Source organism: Lycium ferocissimum, chromosome 11, assembly GCF_029784015.1.
Source record: "Lycium ferocissimum isolate CSIRO_LF1 chromosome 11, AGI_CSIRO_Lferr_CH_V1, whole genome shotgun sequence".
NCBI lineage: Eukaryota > Viridiplantae > Streptophyta > Magnoliopsida > Solanales > Solanaceae > Lycium > Lycium ferocissimum.
In genome coordinates, this window is record NC_081352.1 from 34,017,773 (window position 1) to 34,037,635 (window position 19,863).

The 19,863-nt window shown below is 34.0% G+C and overlaps 2 protein-coding genes across 2 annotated transcripts; one reads left to right on the plus strand and one right to left on the minus strand.

Annotated features, from left to right (window-relative positions):
- The first annotated feature begins 5,966 nt into the window (after positions 1-5,966).
- On the plus strand, positions 5,967-9,726 carry LOC132037254 (indole-3-acetate O-methyltransferase 1-like). The gene is made up of 4 exons (XM_059427748.1): positions 5,967-6,166; positions 7,034-7,453; positions 8,202-8,477; positions 9,195-9,726. The coding sequence occupies exons 1-4, from the start codon at positions 6,065-6,067 to the stop codon at positions 9,546-9,548; spliced, it is 1,152 nt and encodes a 383-aa protein (XP_059283731.1). The 5' UTR covers positions 5,967-6,064; the 3' UTR covers positions 9,549-9,726.
- A 6,046-nt stretch (positions 9,727-15,772) lies between these two features.
- Positions 15,773-19,428, minus strand: LOC132036451 (protein HOMOLOG OF MAMMALIAN LYST-INTERACTING PROTEIN 5-like). The gene is made up of 6 exons (XM_059426796.1): positions 19,131-19,428; positions 18,944-19,044; positions 18,246-18,355; positions 17,636-17,711; positions 17,287-17,427; positions 15,773-16,767 (listed from the first exon to the last, which is right to left on the minus strand). Exons 1-6 carry the CDS (start codon positions 19,222-19,224, stop codon positions 15,946-15,948), a joined length of 1,344 nt encoding a protein of 447 aa, XP_059282779.1. The 5' UTR covers positions 19,225-19,428; the 3' UTR covers positions 15,773-15,945.
- Positions 19,429-19,863: the final 435 nt, after the last annotated feature.

Below are 19,863 nucleotides of genomic sequence, written 5' to 3' on the forward strand. Positions count from 1 at the left end.
GTTTACGAGACTAATGACTATCAAATGATTTCTTGATGTTCATTGTTGCTAAACCCACCTTATGATATTAATTCCTTCAAGGTGAGGTATGATGATCATGGATACTCCATACGGAAATCGGGGGTTTTCGACCTTACGTCACCCCGATATAGTTTTAGATTATCTTCTAGTTCGAATGTATGTTTTATGAGATGTGTACGATGATGAGGTTACACCGTGCCTAGATGGCCGGACATGTCACCGCTAATGCGGGCTGCTTACGACACCACCGCACCTGGAAGGCCGGACATGACCACCGCTAGTGGGCGGCGTATGATGGTTACCCGGACGCTGGTTAATAATGAGGGTATTTGTGGTATGATGATAAATGTGATATGACTAAAACGCGCACACACTCTTAAAAGTTAAGCAAGTTATATATATTCGTCTCATGTCTTATGATTGTTCTGTTATGCTTATTTTATTCATGCCTTACATACTCAGTACACTGTTCGTACTGACGTCCCCTTTCTTTGACGCCGTGTTCATGCCCACAGGTAGACAGGGAGGTGATCCGCAGTCGTAGGAGCTATCAACAGACTTTTGAGAGCACTCCATTATTCCGGAGGTGCCACTTATGATCATATTCTTTTGTGTACATATTTTGGGCACGACGGGGTCCTGTCCCGTCCTTATGTATAGTACTCTAGTAGAGGCTCGTAGATACATACGTGTGGATTGTTGGTGTCCCATGATGATGTAAGTGTGCATTTTTGTATATCATTTTTGGTAACCGTACAGGCTTATGTTTATCTATGTGTAGCCTTAGGGTATTTATATATGTATGTGTTCAGGTTGAGTGTGATGACTAGTGATATGAGCGGTGCTCGATAGTTAGCTCCGGGTACCCATCATGGCCCGTAGTCAGGTCGTGACAGGTTTAAACTCCGACGTCCATTTCTCCAACCACATGACTTGGTCCTCTATTATAATAGAACGTCTAAACCAAACATTTTCAAAATCATCTTTGTTGGAGAAATTCAAGAATACAGTTCGATAATTGAAGACTTACCTTACCTTTCACTGTGATTTTTTTAGTAAATCTGGACCTAATTTTGTCAATCTGAGGCCTGGGTTTCATGTATTTATCCACAAGAGTGAATTTGCATTCTTCCGCCATGACCCCATTGAAGTCTTTAACTTTGAAAATTACAACTGGAATTCCGTTATGAGAAGCAACTCGAGCCTCCACCGAAGGGTTCCCAAATCGATTTAGTGGTGGTGTTAGGAGCCGCTGTTATTTGGACAGCCCTAGCATAATTTGCTAGTGTAGGAATTTGATCCCCAAGTGGGGTGGAGACGCTGGGTGTATTAGTCTTCTTTGGGAGGTGCGCTGATTTCGGGTTTTCCGGCGTCCTCATGGGACGGCGCGTGTCTCTCAGTCTCTAGAAAGTGGTGGAAAACTTTACTGTTACAAGGTAACGATCATAAATATACGGAGAGAGTTTTTCCTTTAGAGTGAGAAATATAAGGAGTAGGAGAAATGACAATATTCTAGGTCGTTTGGTTTGAAGATAAGTTATGTTGGGAGTAGTTATCCTAGTATTATTTCTTATTGATTGTTTAGTTTGTCGTATTAAAAATAACATGCATTGCATAATTTCTAAGAAGATGTTGTTTGTTTACAAAAATATCCTCCACCAGTAGACAAAGGGTTTGACGAACCTCAGGGGTATTTTTATCATTTCATTTGTTTTATCAACGGATAACTACTCCCGTTACTACTATTCCACCATCCAGTAGGGATAACTTATCCTTACTATTTCTAATCCTAGTATAACTTCTCCAAGGATTAGTAACCAACCAAGGGATAAGGCAGTACTACATGTTTATCCTAGGACTATTTATGCTTGTCAAGCATACCAAATGACCCCTAAGAGTACAATGATTGAATATAGGACAAATATTGAACACGCTCATCAATATAATTTTTCCTAAATTTTTCATAGTAGTTCAGCCAATTAAAGGCATAATACATAAACAGACCCGCAAATTTGGCCTTCGTTGACAAGTATGCCCTCCAACTTTGGGTGTGCACAAGTAGGCACCTCAACTTGTATAAAGTTAAACACATAAACACAAATGATGACGTGGCACATAAATTTTGGAGGTGTCTAGATGATCATTTTGTAATTTGGAGTGTTCGGGTGACAAAGTGGAGACAAGTTGAGATGTCTACTTGTGCACACCCAAAGTTGGAGGGCTTACTTGCCAGCTGAGGGCCTGAATATGTGTTATGCCCCAATTAAATGTTCCACAATCACAAATCAATCAACCAGACAGAGTTTAAGTTAATTTAAACATATATAATAAAACATAACGCAATAAACTCTATAATTGATAGAATACCTCAGGCTTGGAGAAAATGCCAACACTACCAGTAAGTGGATTTTCACTTTCAACAACCTCAACAGCAACATTAGTAGTTCCAGGCAACTCCGGTGGACCAGAATCCAGAGTGATACTAATAGAATAAAAAATATCAAGCTGTTGAAGTCTCGCATTAGCAATACTAGCAGCCTTAAGCAATTCCTGAACAGTTGTAGCACTTTTTAGGGCTTGCAGTATTTCAGCTTCGATTACTGATTCGTTAGTCTTAGTATTGCCTTTAATAATCACATCCAAATTCCAAATACAATTTCAAGTTGTATTTGAAATTTTTATGGCCAAACGCTGATTTCCAAATAAAGTGAAATAATTTTCCAAAAAAAAGTGAAAGATTATAAGTTTCAAACCGTTTTTAAAAGAAAATAAAAATTTGTAACTAGTCAAACACCGTCGTATAAATTGAAACTAGGAGAATAATTAGCAGAGGTGAAAAATCAGAAACGTTTCAGTAATATCCCTAATTTGACTAAGTTTATAGGGGTTGAGTTATGACATGTTGGTTGATTTGATCCAATAAATTAAATTTGAAATGATCTATCAAACTATTTGCTCAAAACTATCAAATTATTAACCAGGCAAATCAAAATACAATCCAAATTCAAACAAAATTAAAATGAAGAGATGGAGAGCTACATTAATTTGGAAGAAGTTAAGCTAATAAATTTAAAAAAAAATACATTAATCTTCACATCATTTTTTTAAAGGTTGAGTCATGTTGAACGAGTTACATTTTGTTTCATTATGTGATCCATTCTGCTCTAACTCATTTTGGCCCAAACAAGTTTTAAATCTCGAGTTAGTAACCATTTACTAATTTGATTATAACTCGTTCAAATTTGATCATCCCACTCATTTACCATAGCTAATAATCATGTTATGTTTGTATTGAATAACAGGGCCTAATTACTAAAGAAGGGACAAATTCAACATTCCAATGTCATACCAAGCATTCAAGATTTTAAAGAAGTGGTAGAAGCCAACGGCACATTCAGAATCAACAATCTCCAAGTTTTTAGGGGAGGTAGCCCTTTGGTGGTTAATCACCCGGACGACGCTGCTGAAATAGGACGAGCCCTCGCTAACAGCTGCAGGAGCGTTAGCGGGGTGCTCGTCGATGCCCACATTTGGGAACAACTCAGTGACGAGCTGTTCAGTCGAGTGGAGGAACGCGCCACACGCCATGCAAAAGAACTCCTTCACAATCTTCAGTTTTTTCATATTGTTGCTTCACTTTCTCTTGTGTAGAAAATTAAATGTTTAGAATTTCAAAAGAGACACAAGGAGCTAGTGAAAGTTTATATTTCTCCGGTGTAGAATGAAATTGTTAGATTTCGATTGACTGTAGTTTGGCTTGGCTGAAATTGTTAGATTTCGATTGACTGTAGTTTGGCTTGAATTATTCAATTTGTCTTTCATTTGTTAATTTGTTTATCTTTCCATCCATGAAAGTATCTTATTTTGTTAATTTGTCTATGTGACTTCACCATAATAAATGTCAGAATCAAGCTGAATTATCATTTGAGAGGGGCAAATATGAGACCCCTCCGTAATAATTTGAAGTATGCCCTGAATAATTGAAAGGACATTAGCCAAACCATACTAATTTGTTCACCGTGCAAAAATGTTCACATGGCATAATTTGAGGTAAAAGATAACCGTAGGGCTTTCATGGAGAAAAAAAAAAAAACATAACCGTAGGGCTTTCATGGAGAAAAAAAAAACAGAGGACAAATATAATACAAATCACAAACCTCAGGAATATACTTGACCGTTACCCTATATATGATATTAAATTTTGGGTGTTACCCCTAAACCAAGCAAAGTTTTTTTTTTTTTAAGCGAATCCTCTAGGCAGGTGCCGAGGGCTAGTTTTTATTAATAAATAAAAGTTAACCTCATAGAGAAGAGTACAAGCAAGGGGGGCTAGGCTTTACCTTACTAATCTTAATGAGGTAACAAAACCTCTACTAACTAACAAGCATGAAGAAAATAAAACCAAGCAAAGTAACTTAAGCCATAATTAATATAATCTTGGGTTAATTTCAGGGATAATGATGATCACTCCATTTTCATTTTATTATGCTCAAGTCATTAAATTATTTTGTAACAAAAAAGTAACTCAATTTTAATTAAGAATCACGAAATCACTAGACTAATTTTTTTTTAACCAACCACGCAAATATGCCTAAGTATCATAAAAAGTCATCAAGAAAAAACAAAGGAAATAATTTTGTGATACTTAAGAAAAATTGTGTGACTTTTTGGATGCAAAATTTATCGACTTTAATTTCGTAATATAGTTAAATAAAATTGAATGATCTTTCATTACAAAAATAATTTAGTGATTTTAGTGAAATAAAATAAAAGACACAATCTTACACTAGGAGGAAATAAATAAGATATTTTCTATCATACTCAATAAAGTTTGATTATTCGCAAAGTATCCCTAAAATCATGTTTATTTCAATTCTTGTTTAGACAGAACATTATTGCGTCTGTACAGTTCTGGGGTCAATCATGTAGACACGTACCTAACCTTTGCCATTATCTTCATAACGTGAAAGAAAGAGAAATCCTTTCTGTTTAGTCTTAGTCGTAAATTTGTTATTCTAATTTCTTCTTCTTTTTTATTTTCCCTAAAAATACCTTATTGTTGTTTTTTCTTTACTCCCTTCGGTTCAAAGTAATTGAGGTTTTAAATTTGGGCACATGGATTAAGGAATTCACTAACTCCTAATTGATAGTTAAGAGGGCATTTGACTAAGATACTCTTAATTATGATTTTCTTTTCTTGTTAATTGACATAATTATTCTGGGGATATGAGAGTGTATCAAGGGAAATTTTGAAAAAGAGAACTACTAAATTGCTTTCATAATTTTGTGAAACCTCAATTATTTTGGACCGACTTTTAGAGGCTAAAACCTCAATTATTTTAAACTGGAGGGTGTAATTAATTTGATTTGATGAGGATTTCAAGGACAAGCAATTTTAGCTAGCTTCATTAAATTGGGGTTTAAAATCAACACAACAATTATTATGATGTTGTAAGGGACTTCAATTATATTGTTTGACCAATATCCCAGGTGATCCCGATGGATGCTGATACAAGTCTAAAACCTCTTTGTTTGTCATCTATAAGTAAGAGTTTAAGTTATATGTATTGATAATATAAAACTTATTTACATAAGTAGATTATTTATTAAATAATTACAAGTAAATATGTTGATAAGTACTAATTAACAATTTAATTTTTATTCATCTTGTTGTGGATCCGAATAATCTGAATTTCTATTATTATGAGTTTAAGTTATATGTATTGATAATATAACAATTAGTTACATCATCAGATTATTTATTAACAGTTGCAGGGAATCTACTACCTAATTATTACAAGGATCCAATAAATCTTGTTACCTAATTATGACTCTGTACATTACTAGGAATAAAGTCTATATACATTCTGTTACACCTCGCCTCAAGCTGGAACACACATATATATATATATATATTGATCATGCCCAGCTTTTTACAAAGATAATCAACTCGAGTTCCATTCAACGCCTTTGTGAGCAAACCAGCTAGTTGCTCCTCTGTCTTCACTTAGCCAGTGAAAGTCAAGTTTTCCTGAATCTTCTCATGAATAAAATGGCAGTCAATCTCGATATGGAACTTGAAAGAATGCTTAGCATGAAGGGAGGCAAAGGAGAAGCTAGCTATGTCAATAACTCACAAGCGCAGGTCCATATTTTTGGTCTTTAATTATCACTCTGATGTAGTAGTTTTTTCTAATTTTGTAAAACTAATCTTCCACTTATGCTGATCTAAGTACGATTTAGATGGACATTTTGAAGTTTGAATGATTCAAGTGCTAGTCGTTTAATTTATATATAAAAAAAAAAATAACCTGAATTATGTAACAACTAAACTGGAATTTTTTTATTACTGACGAAAAATGGATAATAACAATCAGACTCACACTTATGTGGGAGACTTCCGTTGATACAACTAGCCTCTTTTTTAACAATATATACCCGGATCGGACACAATATTGATTAGGCTTCCAAACTTCAATAAGTTACTATAGACGATTATGTCAGTAAGATTTTCCATTACAAACTAGGCAAAAGTGATTTCAGTATTGACGATTGGTGCTTGGTCGAAGCTCTAGTATGTAGCCACTCAATTTCATATGGCTCCACCCAGGCTTCCGTCTCATACGGCTCCATCCCTATCTTCCGTCTCCGACCTTAACATTTTAAACCACTATCTATAAATATATTTTCCGCCTGAATAAAATCTGTTGTTTTTCAAGTGATGTCTGAAAATTGGTACTTGTGCTACGGAAAATGCATGCCTGTAGGCATAAATAGATCGAAGATTTTAAGTTTATGAGTTTCTTAATCAGAAAAAGCATATATTAAGTGAATTTTTTGACACAAACATAAGATTTTGGCCAAAACTACTAAGTTCTGTCACTCACGAGCTGGCCGAATATAACGCCCGACTAGTACTTTTATCTCACTTGCAAAAATTAGTTAACTTTTTTATTTCTTTTTGCGTATATATCATGAAAATTAAAGCTTGTGTTATTTTCATAATATTCAGGCACAACATGCACGATCAATGCTACACCCTCTAAAAGATGCCCTAGACGAGGTTCAGCTAAACTCACCTGACATTCCATTCGTGATCGCAGACTTAGGTTGTTCTTGTGGAAGCAACACGATTTTCAATATCGACGTAATCGTCGAACACATGAGCAAACGTTACGAAGCTATAGGCCAAGAGCCACCTGAATTTTCAGCATTTTTTTCTGATCTTCCTTCAAATGATTTTAACACATTGTTTCAATTGTTGCCACCTTTGGCTAATAATGGTTGTAGAAGTATGGAGGAATGCTTAGATTCTAATAGCCACAGGTCATATTTTGCTGCTGGTGTTCCTGGTTCCTTTTATCGGCGTCTATTTCCGGCTAGATCTATTGATGTTTTCTATTCTGCATTTAGTTTGCACTGGCTCTCTCAGGTAAATTGTTTTCTCTGTTTCGATTTATTTATATACGTAGGGAGTTCAAATTTTGAGAATCAAACGTGTTTTTTCTAGCGCAATATTTTCACAAGTTTCTAAATATGTAATCGTTTTTTCAAAACACTTAAAATTTTATGTCCGAATTCAAAATCAAAACTAAAAAATTTGACTCTTGAAATCCGAAAAATATCATATAAATTAGAATAGTGGGAGAATCATGTCAAATTGATCTATAGTAATAATGACTTTATATCAAGTCTAATAATGATATCTTGTTCTAAGGGGTGGATACATAATAAAGTTACTGGTTCAGCCGAACCAAATAATGTTGACTTAGATTCTGTATATGTATTTTAGAATTTATAAAATATGTACAAAATTTAAATTTTGAACCCAAAAACTCAAATGATAAGTGGATTCAGTGGCATCCTAAACCCATAAACTTTAAATTCTGAATCCATCTCTACCTATTATATCCAGTTAAATTGCCCTGTAGTGTAATTTTCTAAACTAAAGAGAATTTCATTTTCAAAGCTCGAAGCGAGACCTTTACTTAAGAGTGGAGGATATTTACCACCCACTGTAACTTTTGATGGTGAAGGGTCAACTCTACATGGGCTGCACACATGTGTATTAATTGCAGTTCTTGATACTATAATTTATCAGTAGTTAGTAGTTCAACCTTTAATTGTTTAATTGACAATTCGTGGAACTTAGCCTAATATATTATATTGTGATTATACAGGTGCCAGATATAGTGTTGGACAAGAGATCCTCAGCGTACAACAAAGGAAAAATATACATACATGGTGCAAATGAAAACACAGCTAATGCATACAAAAAACAATTTCAGACTGATTTGGCTAATTTCTTGGGATCAAGGTCCAAGGAAATGAAGAGTGGTGGTTCTATGTTCTTAGCTTGTTTGGGTAGGACTTCTGTGGACCCTACAGACCAAGGTGGGGCCGGCCTTCTCTTTGGGACCCATTTTCAAGATGCTTGGGATGATCTTGTCCAAGAGGTAATCATTTTTATTCATTTCTTTCTTGCACCATGCCACAGGTTTTAATAAGTCTGCAATTTTGGGTCAAGCCCCTACTATTATTTATTAATCTATATATAAAAACTACAATTTTATATTTAGATAGGATATAGAGTAGTTTTTAACTTTTCATTTTAATTCACATAAATGACATGACAATTTAGTAGGTGTTTGGCCATGAAAACCAAATATTTTTCACTTTATTTGGAATTTTGGAGTTGGAGTTGAAGATGGAGTTGTGTTTGGTTATAATTTTTTTTTTTTTTTTTTAAATACATTAATCTTCACATCATTTTTTTTTTATCCAATAAATTAAATTTGAAATGATCTATCAAACTATTTGATCAAAACTATCAAATTATTAACGAGCCAAATCAAAATACAAACCAAATTCAAACAAAATTAAAATGAAGAGATTGAGAGCTACATTAATTTGGAAGAAGTTAAGCTAATAAATTTCTTAAAAAATACATTAATCTTCACATCATTTTTTTAAAAGGTTGGGTCATATTGAACGAGTTACATTTCGATTCATTATTTGACCCATTCTGCTCTAACTCATTTTGGCCCAGACAAGTTATAAATCTCAAAGTTATTAACCATTTACTAATTTGACCTATTTTAACTTGTCCAAATTTGATCATCCTGCTCATTTACCATATCTAATAATCATGTTATGTTTGTATTGAATAACAGGGCCTAATTACTAGTGAAAAAAGGGACAAATTCAACATTCCAATGTATGCACCAAGCATTCAAGATTTCAAAGAAGTGATAGAAGCCAACGGCTCATTCAAAATCAACAATCTTCAAGTTTTTAGGGGAGGTAGCCCTTTGGTGGTTAACCACCCGAAAGACGCCGTTGAAATAGGACGAGCCCTCGTTAACAGCTGTAGGAGCGTTAGCGGGGTGCTCGTCGATGCCCACATTGGCGAACAGCTCAGCGATGAGCTGTTTAGCCGAGTGGAGGAACGCGCCACGCGCCATGCAAAAGAGCTTCTTCAGAATCTTCAGTTTTTTCATATTGTTGCTTCTCTTTCTATTATGTAGAAAATTAAATGTTTGGAATTCCAAAAGAGATGACAAGGGGCTAGTGAAAGTTTATATGTCTCTATCCTCTTTAGAATGAAGTATTGTTAGAGAATGAGTGACTCTAGTTCGGTTTGGCTGATAATTTATGGATGGAAAATTTTCAGATTTACTCTTGAAAGTTTCAATTTGTCTTTCATTTGTTATTTGTTTATCTTTCCATCCATGAAAGTATCTTATTGCTAATAATCAACCCATCACTTCATATTATCTGGATCTAAAGAACCAGTCAAGATATGATATATAGTTCATATCTTTGTAGCAACTGAAATCTTTTTGCATAACTAAAAAAAGAAATATGATTCTAAGTAGTAAAGCAAAATAGATAGAAAAGATGTGGATAAATGGAAGGATGAGAGAAAGAGAGAAAAAAAATACCAATGATATTTCTTAATTTTATCTCATATTTGCCCCTCTCTAATGATAGATCAACTTAATTCGGACACTTGTTACGGTGAAGTCACATTGACAAATTTATCCCAAAATTATCTAATTATACCCTCCGTGATAATTTGAAATGTGCCTCTGAATAATTGAAAAAGACTTTAGCCAAACCATACTATTTTTTTTCACTATGGAAAATGTTCACATGGCATAATTTTGAGATAACAAATTATGGTATGGCTTTCATGGAGCAAAAGATAAATAGAGGACAAATATAATACAAATCGCAATCGTCAGGAATATATATACTAGGCCGTTTCCCTATATATGATATTAAGTTTTGGGTGTTACCTAGTCCAAGCAAAGTAAATTAAGCTATATTCCCTCCGTCTCAATTTATATGACATTTTTCGCTTTTCGAAAGTCAATTTGACTAAATTTTGAAGCTAAATTGGATAATATTAACTCAATATTTTAACATTAAAATTTATATATTCGAAAAATACATGAGAAGTACTATAAGTTGCAACTTTTCTCATATCAATTTGGAGAAAAAATACATTTTAAAATGTCAATCAAAGTTCATGTCGTTTGAATCTCGGGAAGCGAAAAGTGCCACATAAATTGGGACAGAGGGTATAATTAATATAGTCTTGGGTTAATTTCATGGATAATGATGATTACTACATTTTCATTTTATTACGCTCAAGTCATTAAATTATTTTGTAACAAAAGAGTAACTCAATTGTAACTAAGAATCACGAAAGTCACTAAACTATTTTTTTTATCCAACCACTCAATTATGTTAACTATCATAAAAAGTCATTGGAAGAAACAAAGGAGATAATTTTGTGATACTTAAGAAAAATTGAGTGACTTTTTGAATACAAAAATAGCTTACCAACTTTCGTAAGATACTTAAAGAAAATTGAATGATCTTTCATTACAAAAAATAATTTAGTGATTTTAGTGAAATAAATAAAAGGCATAATCTTTGCTTGAGTATTATAGAAAGTCATTAATTAGGAGGAAACAAATAAGATATTTTCTATGATATACTAAAATAAAGTTTGATTACTCGCGAAGTATCCCTAAAATCACGTTTATTTCAATTCTTGTTTAGATAGAACATTATTGCGTCTATACAGTTATGGGGTCAATCATGTACCTAACGGCCTAACCTATGCCATTATCTTCAAAACGTGAAACAAAGAGAAATCCTTTCTATTTTGTCTTAGTCGTGAATTTGTTATTCTAATTTCTTCTTCTTTTTTCATTTTCCATAAAAATACCTTTTTGCTGTTTCTTTTTTAATTAATTTGATTTGAGAGGATTTCAAGGATAAGCAATTTTAGCCCACACCAACATTGCAAGTCGTTTGCTAGCTAGTAGCTTCATTAAATTGGGGTTTAAAGTCAACACAGCAGTTATTATAGAAATCACTTTTTTTTTCTCTTTCTTTATTTTATGTATATTGATATAATATAATGTATATAAATTAATTCCGCGTAAATTTGTGAGCATCATGTGCAATGAGAGGACAGACCAATAGAGACTAGTCTATGGAAAGGCCCTATTTTTGGCAAAAACAAGAGTGGTTACTTTAATTAGTTGTAGTGGATATAAGACTACAAGACTTGGCCCTGCTCTCATGCTGCCTGATAAATCCAAAACCAAATCCATGAATACCTTGCCCAACTCTTACTACAGTGTTTTTCCCTTTTGAGAATGATTTACAGTGAGGCAACAAATAAATGATGATCTCAACATGAAAAGAAAGTTAAAATTATAAACCAGCTTTTTCTTGAAAAGAACAAAAAAAAAAAAAAAAAAAAAAAACCAAAACTAACTTCTAACTCCCCTACAAATTATAAGAACCTCGTATGTGAGGGTCAAAGAAAGAATTTGTACTTTCGACCGTCAAGAATTCTTCCGATAATTTCGAGCTCGGACTTTTTAAAAAGAGTGCGTACATTACCTTTTTGAATCCTTATCAATTCATGTGAGGATTAGTCATTGAGGATATCTTAAAATTAAAGTCCTTTTCTATGAAATTTTGAGAGATCAATCGAGATAGGGATGCCTTAGGCAGTTTGCCGTAGAAAAAACAATGTATAATTCAAATAAAAGGTCGAGTTAGGATAGATATCAATCAAACCAAAAGATATTAAGCATAATAGACCTTTTGTTCTTAGAGATAATTGCATTTAATAGCTCATTGATCGAGTGTTATTGCGTCAAAGATGAGCGGGGCTAAGCGATTTGACGAAGCTGTGAGATGTTGAAAAACATAGGGAAGTGTTCCGCCTTAGAAAAAAGCCTCCATGCAATGCCTAGGGCACCAGAATATATACAAGGGACTCTCAATCGTTAAAAGGGATTAATTTCGTAAATGATCACTCCATTTTCATTGTGTTGCACTAAAATTTACTAATTTCTTATAGACAAAAAATCGATTGACTTTACCTAATCGGAAGGCAACTTGAAGACTGTAAATTGTAATGACAGAAATAAAACTGACAACTTTTCAACTTTCTTTTTGTCTTTATGAATAGTAATGTTTTGATCGGGAATTTACTATTGGTGACACAATTTTGATATAATTGCCCGACAAAAATTGGAAAGGTAGAGATTTTTCTACATGCTAATTTCTTAGGAAAACGAAGTACTAAACATATAACATCAATAATTAAATTGGTCCTTCAGTCAGTTGTCTCAGTTTCTTTTCTATTTTGTCTCTTCTTGACAATGATACATCTGCATGCATGTCGACAAACTCCAGCCTTTTTAAAAACTAATTACTACTACTATTTAATCTTGAAGCAGATTTAATTTTAGCTGAGAACAAAATGTCATAGAATAGTTACCTTAAAGTTCATTAATATACTTAAAGCAATTCACAATTTAAGCATATATTGTAACATAGTATCAAATCCATGGTTAAAGAGGGCCCTCCTTACGTTCGAGGAATAAAAATATCAAAGAATTTAGATGGTATTTTAACAATTTAATTCATCTCATACATAAACAGAATTTTCATCAGATTATGAAGAAGGAGTAACATTCTATTATTACTTCTATATATGCAGTGAAGGCATTTCATTATAAATGAATAAGAAGTATATCCTTCAATATCAGATAACCAGAAGAACTTTTTAAATTGAAATGCAGAAAAAATATATAGAGAGAGAGGTAGGATGTGTAATTGTAACAAATTCTGTCATTCTTTATAGTGACAGGATTTCTACACAAAAATAAGTACAAATTTTGTCACCCCCAGAGATTGGTGGATAAATTGGATTTATCCACAAAATAATTAGAGATCTCGTGTTCAAGTACAATCGTCAAATAAATAAAGTAATGAGCTCTTCCTTTGTAGTGAGTTCTACGCATTACGAACAAATTATTAGTCAAAGCAAGTAGATTTCAAAACATTTTTAAAAAAAAAGTACAAAAGTATATATATATATATGCCTCCAATACAAACTTCCAAAGGCAAATTCAACATTTAAAGTTTATAGGTTTCTATAACGTAACGAAAAGGTTTCTATAACGTAACGACCTCAAGTAATATATAATAATAATTAGATTCACAATCAAATATTTAAAGGAATTTAGTAAATTTATCAGTACACTACAAGAAAGTATAGAAATCGCAACAAAATTTTTTATATTTGGCAACAACTTAGTTTTATTATTGGCAACTGATTTTTTTGTTGCCAAAGAATTTAATTTTGTTGTCATAGTATTGATTATTGTTGCAAAAAGTCTTTTTAGCAACAAAAAAAAAGTTGTTGCACGTTATTGCAATAACGGCCAGTTGGGAAAAGTTATCGCAATTTTTTTTTTTTTTTTTTTTGTTGTCAAGAAATCTTTTTTGCGGATAATGGTAATCTTTTGTGCAACAAAAAAAATTTTGTTGCCAAATATAGTTTTTCTTGTAGTGGTACGTATATATCATGGACAATAACCATTGGATTCATGTGAACCTATAAGTTACACTGTAGATCCGCGTCAGTACAAAAACTAAAAAATTGGTAAAGGAGGCAAGTTGTAGTCATTAAGAAACACAAAATGCAAAACACCTTATTGATTGTAGCAGTGTGATCACGATAGGGACATGACATTCAATGGTCTCTATTATCTTCCAATATGAATACATCAGACACCTCTGGCAGTCTAAAACTGACTCTTTTCTTCAACTTTCCACTTTCTTGGCGTCTACAAATAGAATTATCTCCGCTTTGAATATCTCTTCCTTCAACTTCACTAGTACAACTATTGTTTTTTTGATAGGTAACTTCAACATTATTGGTACCACTATTGTAAGATAATAATCTTCCAAGTGTAGGATAAACCTTGTTAGAAGACTGTTTATTGGACCCCTGAAAATCAATTCTTGGTGAAGCCAAAATCCATTCTTCTAATGTCACAAAATCATTTTTGCTACTAGTAGAGTTCTTCAAGAATTTCTTCTGATGATGATTTTCACTTTGGTGTGAGTGAATTTGTCTTTTCCTTTTCTTCATTGATGTCCACAGGCATTTTAGACTGATTTGTCCAAAACCACAAAGAGTACTTGCACCCATGACCTTTAGAAAAAAATGCAAGAAATATTTGTACCTAGAAATTAATGGAAAGAGTAAGTTATATATGGATGATTAACAGTTACCTATATTTTTCCTCAACTCAGAAATCTAGAGAGTGATTTGGATTAGTCTTTTTGTTTGTAGCTGAAGTTGATTATTTTCAAATAAATAATGTGGTCTTGGAGGCATCAATAACGGCCAAAATGGGAAATTGGGTCGATGATAATTGCCAAAAAAAAAAAAAAAACAGACGTCTTGGGCTTATTCAGTGTCTTCATAGGCTAAAACGTGTCTTTGTAAAAGAGGTAAAGGTAAAAAGAAACCGAACGCATCTTGGACTCTTGGTAAACATAGTATTGATGATAACAAGGACAATACTTGTGATATTAGTTGCATTAATGCATCGACGTAATCCTAATCCCAAATTATTCTATCTAAAATTTTGTGATCATCTCATCTACGAGCTTAAATGGTTAGAGATAAAATACTCTTATTTATTTAATTATGTTTTCAACACACTCCCTTACATGTGAGCATAGTCAAGATTTACTTATTTAATAATACGTGATGGTGCAACTTGGCCAGGACAGCTGCTCTAATACCACTTGAAATCTCATTGAAACGCTTTTAAGGTGTTAGAGAAGACACATTTTTATTTGCTTAATTATGTCTGTAACATCGCTAATGCTTATACTGCAGCTGAGGACTTAGCTTAGAGCTCCAAGTCACAGCTCATAATGATTCTGTTAACTACATTTTGTGCATTACTATGATACTCTCCTTGTACTATGGAGATGTCTTTCTCTTGTTTCGTTTCTAGGTGGAATCAGATTGATGAACATTCCAAGGAACAGGTTTTAGCCCACCGAGCTTGCAACTTGTAAAATGTAAACTAGCAAAATAATGATGTATGTGTAGAGTGCATGGTTGAACTTTTACATTCTTTTCCTTCCCTTCATGATTGCTTATTTTGGTTCATCAAAATAAACAGGTTTCTGCTTGTAATAAAAAATGAGGTCAAACAAATCAAGGTGCAAACTCAACTTAATATTTAAATGCGATCATAGAGTCCAATAAGGGGCAGCAATCGATAATAGGCCACACACCAAACTCTACAATTCCTAAAATAAAGATCTTGGTTAAGCAACATCCTTAAAGGAAATACCAGCAACAAAACTTGTTATTTCTGCACATCAATATTAGCTCTCTGAATCAGAAAAATCAAAAAGCTGATTGGACTCTATGCATACATAACCGCAACACAGTTTCAATATAAAACAGTAGAGCAGTCGATGAAAGCCAATTTGCAAATTAAACCAAATAGTGAACAACATCAGAGAAACGTTTACACATTCAGTTAGTTCAGCTATTTAACACGATACACTTCAATGATCAGCTGATGGGTTCGTTAACAATTCAAGTGATTTTTTTAGATAATCTACAGCGATAGAGACATCATCAAACGCCAGAGCTCCGACAGCAAACCTTGCTGCCTTGTGCGCTTCAGCTATTTTCTCCGAAGGGGGCTGGTAATTGCTGTCGTATTCATATTTTTTCACAGGAGCAGCTGCAGCTTCTGGTGCAGTTCCATTTCTATCACTTGAGCTGTATTGAATGTTCGATTTATAGTTTACAGTGCCAGAGGCAGGCAATGTGGAATACGAAGCATCAGCGCCTTGGTAGTAAGTAGGGTAGTGTGATGGTGCAGAAGGAAGACTGGTCTCCGCAAAGCTAGGATACGACTGGAAGTTGGGAAATTGCGAAGGGTAGTGCTGCTGTGGCAAGTGAGACGGTGGTTCTTGCACATAAGGTTGATGGTGATACGACTGGGGGTAAGAAGAATTTTCAGATGCATTAACTGATGGAGGCTGTTGGAAATTATTATGAGAAGAATAGTCATTATGAGATGAATAGCCATTATGTGAAGGATACTCATCACCAGGATATGAAGAAGGTGATGGAGGGATGTGTGAAGGAGGTGTCTGTGGGGTGGCTGCCGGAGGTGATGGAGGGATGTGTGAAGGCGGTGTGTGTGTGGTGGCTGCCGGAGGCAATGGAGGGATGTGTAAAGGTGGTGGTGGTGGGGTGGCTGCTGGAGGAGATGGTCTATTTGCAGAATACTGTGCATTGTCATCATACACGCGATGGAATGAATCTGACTCTAGTGCAGGTTTGATGACTGAATCAGTACCACTAGGTTGAAGATCCTGCAAAGACGCTATAGACAGTTAGCAACAATATCTTGCAATTATTGTGTCTTCTGATGCCCTAGAAAGAAACTAATTATTTCAAGCCATAAATCTAAGCAATATAACAGCCCACGTGTTTAAAGCTCAAAATTCAATATATTAAAGGAAGAGCCAGTCATTATTCCTAACAGCAAGAAACTTTTAATGTCTATTTTAAGGCTTTCCTCCAATTCACAGTGTTATAAGGGCTTTTAGATTACACCTTTTTTTTTTTTTTTTTGAGAATGGTAACAAGCTTTTAGATTACACTTCAAAAAGTACAGAAGTAGCCCCATTTGTCCCATTGTTTTCCATCTACTTTTTTATAAGCAGCTCCAGAAAGAAAGGTTACATTCAACTTGTCAAAAAGAATGGTCTGTTTTCACAAATGAAACAGATAATCAGTGCAAATTTATGACCATAACTACTCTGCCTCCCAAAACTTTGAGATAAAATAATAAGGGTAAGCGAACAAATAACGACAAGCATGAAACCTACATATGTATCATTTTGTGCACTGGAAAGATCTGAAATATCTCCGTCATCACCGGGAGGACCTGGTACAGGTTTTCTTCCTTCTTTCAAAGCTTTCCTTATATCTGCTGCCTTCCAAGTTGCATACTTCTGTTTCTGCTCAAGCTGATTATAAATATAAGAGGTCAACCAATCTGGCGAACCGAGGCTATATCACAAAATACATTCTCCTTATGCATATTAAAGACATGTGACGATATATAAGGAAAATAATTTTTTTGTATTTTCAAGTATCATCACAGGAAAACAAAAATAAGAGCTGAGAGAGAGAGAGAGGTTAATCAAAGCTTGTCACAATATGATTGAAACTCACATCAGGCTGGAGTTCACCGAACTGATTAAGGATCTCAAAGAAGATACTCGCAGCATAAAACGTCTTTGCTGTATTCCTGTGAAACCAAGTCAGCAATTGCAAAGAAACTTCTAATCATCAACAGAGAAACAAGCTTCAATAATGCTTAACAAACAGCATTATTAACTTAACAAACAGCATTAGTAACTTCTTTTACATTTAGTAGCATCAATTAAACATGCCGTACAGGAAAATTGATAAGCATAGCTAAGGTCAGAAGACAGCCACCGTTTCAAACTTTTCAACTAATTAACCAAAGAGGGAGGGGGAGGGGGAGAAAAATTCTAGACATGAAGTTAAAGCTATCTAGTTCTCTTTTTTTGATGAAGGCTATCTAGTTCTCAAAGAGATCAAAACAGATGCTGCAGAAAAGCTAGTAGTAAACATCCCAATCTTAACGGCACATATACACCAGATAAAGCAGCAATGATGCTATCTTATTAAAAATAAATCAATGGAGTCAAGATGGAAGCTTTACTCAATGAGAAGGAAGTACTACTGATTCAATATAAGAAGAATGATGCAAGTGCAAAGCAAACGTTGCATATAACTTAATAGACAAAATTCATACAAGTCTGCACGCCCGGCTCGATCTTGTTTGTCTGCCTTTGCGAAAACATTTAAGGCAAATCCCTCCACATGCAAATGATCATCAGGCCCCAATTTCAATGACTTCTTATCCTGTAGAAAGAGGGCAACAAAGATGACTCACATGAAGACGAGAGGGACACATCCAACATAAACATCAAACAGCTCTCTAGCTACAAGTTCACAGAGTGATAACCATTCAGCCAAACTAGAAGATGTTTTGCTTCTAAACGATTAGCGAGGTTGATCAAACCCAAAGACTGTTAAACTAAAACACCAAGACAAGTTCATATACAAAACGAATTCTTTTTAAAGTACATGAAAGTCAAGGATATACATTGTGTTTTCTGCAAGATCAACATTGTCCAATCAAACTGAATAATGTTAAACTAAAACAAACTACTGTTTAGTACATGACGTGAACGATATGCTACCCCAACAATTCCCTAGGTTCTTGTGATGGAAGCGCATACATTCTCAATGTTAAACATCTTTTTTTTAATAACGTGGAAATCCCCGAGGTCCAGTTCCACAATGTTGAAATATTAGTTCAATCAATTAATCAACTATCTCGAAATCACTTGGAACCAGGCAGTATTTAGAGAATTCATGATTAAACAGCTGTCAATATTTTCTCCAGATTCCAAGAAAAGAAGATAAAAACCTAACAAAAGGAGGAACCTTTTCAAGTTGATTTATAAGGGAAACAAGGAGGGAATTAGTGGTCTTTGTACGCTCGATTTGAGGAATCTTCAATCCTCGCTCCATCGCGTACAATCGACCTGCACAAAAAAATAGTCCAAATTAAACAAGTTTTAACCAAATTCAAGAGAAATAGGGTTTTTTTCTTTTTAGCAATAAAAATTACAGTAGTAGGCAACGAGAGGTTCGTGTTTCTGCAACTCATCGGCGCGTTGAAGGTAAGGTAATAGCAGCTTTGCTGGTTCGTTCTCTTTCGACATCGCTACTAATTCTTCTTCTACAACCTTCGATTTATGAAAGCTTTGGTTAATAATGTACGACGACTACTCTTGAGCTAAACGACATCAGGTTTCAATATTGTTGTCATGACTTTATTGATATTTCCTTGCTATTTCTCCTCTTGTCAAGTAAGGAAAGGAAGGAATTCTCAATTCTGGTTTCTTTATTCCAAGAAAAATAATACTAATACTAAAAATAGAATTTCAGAAGTTTCTGAAAGAGTACTAATTCCTTTTTTAAAACAGGTGTAAAGGTTAATATCTGACACACGAAAATTATGTATTTCACTCTTAAATTCAGGACTTCAACAATTTATTATTGTAAAGAAGGAATATAAACTAAGTTAAATAAGGAAGTACAATTGTTTTGTGATAGGGCATTTTATTTAAATACACTCTTTTGAATATTACTTCTTTTTATAACTACAGAGCTCAAACCAGTTTGCACACATACGTTATTTTAAAAGGTATCTGCTACCTCTCATTAAATACTTGTATTAAACAGCTAGTTATCTAATGTTCATCCATAAAGATGCTATTACGATCTTATTGTTGACAATTGGCAAAGCTTATGCATCCAAAGTTGATCCAAAAGGATTTAGAAGCCTAGACGGAACTCAA

Excerpts from the sequence above, each read along its gene's own strand:
- LOC132036451 (XM_059426796.1), bottom strand. The coding sequence starts at position 19,224 with ATGTCGAAAGAGAACGAACCAGCAAAGCTGCTATTACCTTACCTTCAA. Across the intron at positions 18,356-18,943 it reads TTATAAATCAACTTGAAAAG|GATAAGAAGTCATTGAAATT; the intron begins GTTCCTCCTTTT and ends CTCTTTCTACAG. Across the intron at positions 17,712-18,245 it reads CGAGCCGGGCGTGCAGACTT|GAATACAGCAAAGACGTTTT; the intron begins GTATGAATTTTG and ends TTGGTTTCACAG.
- LOC132037254 (XM_059427748.1), top strand. The coding sequence starts at position 6,065 with ATGAATAAAATGGCAGTCAATCTCGATATGGAACTTGAAAGAATGCTT. Across the intron at positions 6,167-7,033 it reads TCAATAACTCACAAGCGCAG|GCACAACATGCACGATCAAT; the intron begins GTCCATATTTTT and ends CATAATATTCAG. Across the intron at positions 7,454-8,201 it reads GTTTGCACTGGCTCTCTCAG|GTGCCAGATATAGTGTTGGA; the intron begins GTAAATTGTTTT and ends GTGATTATACAG.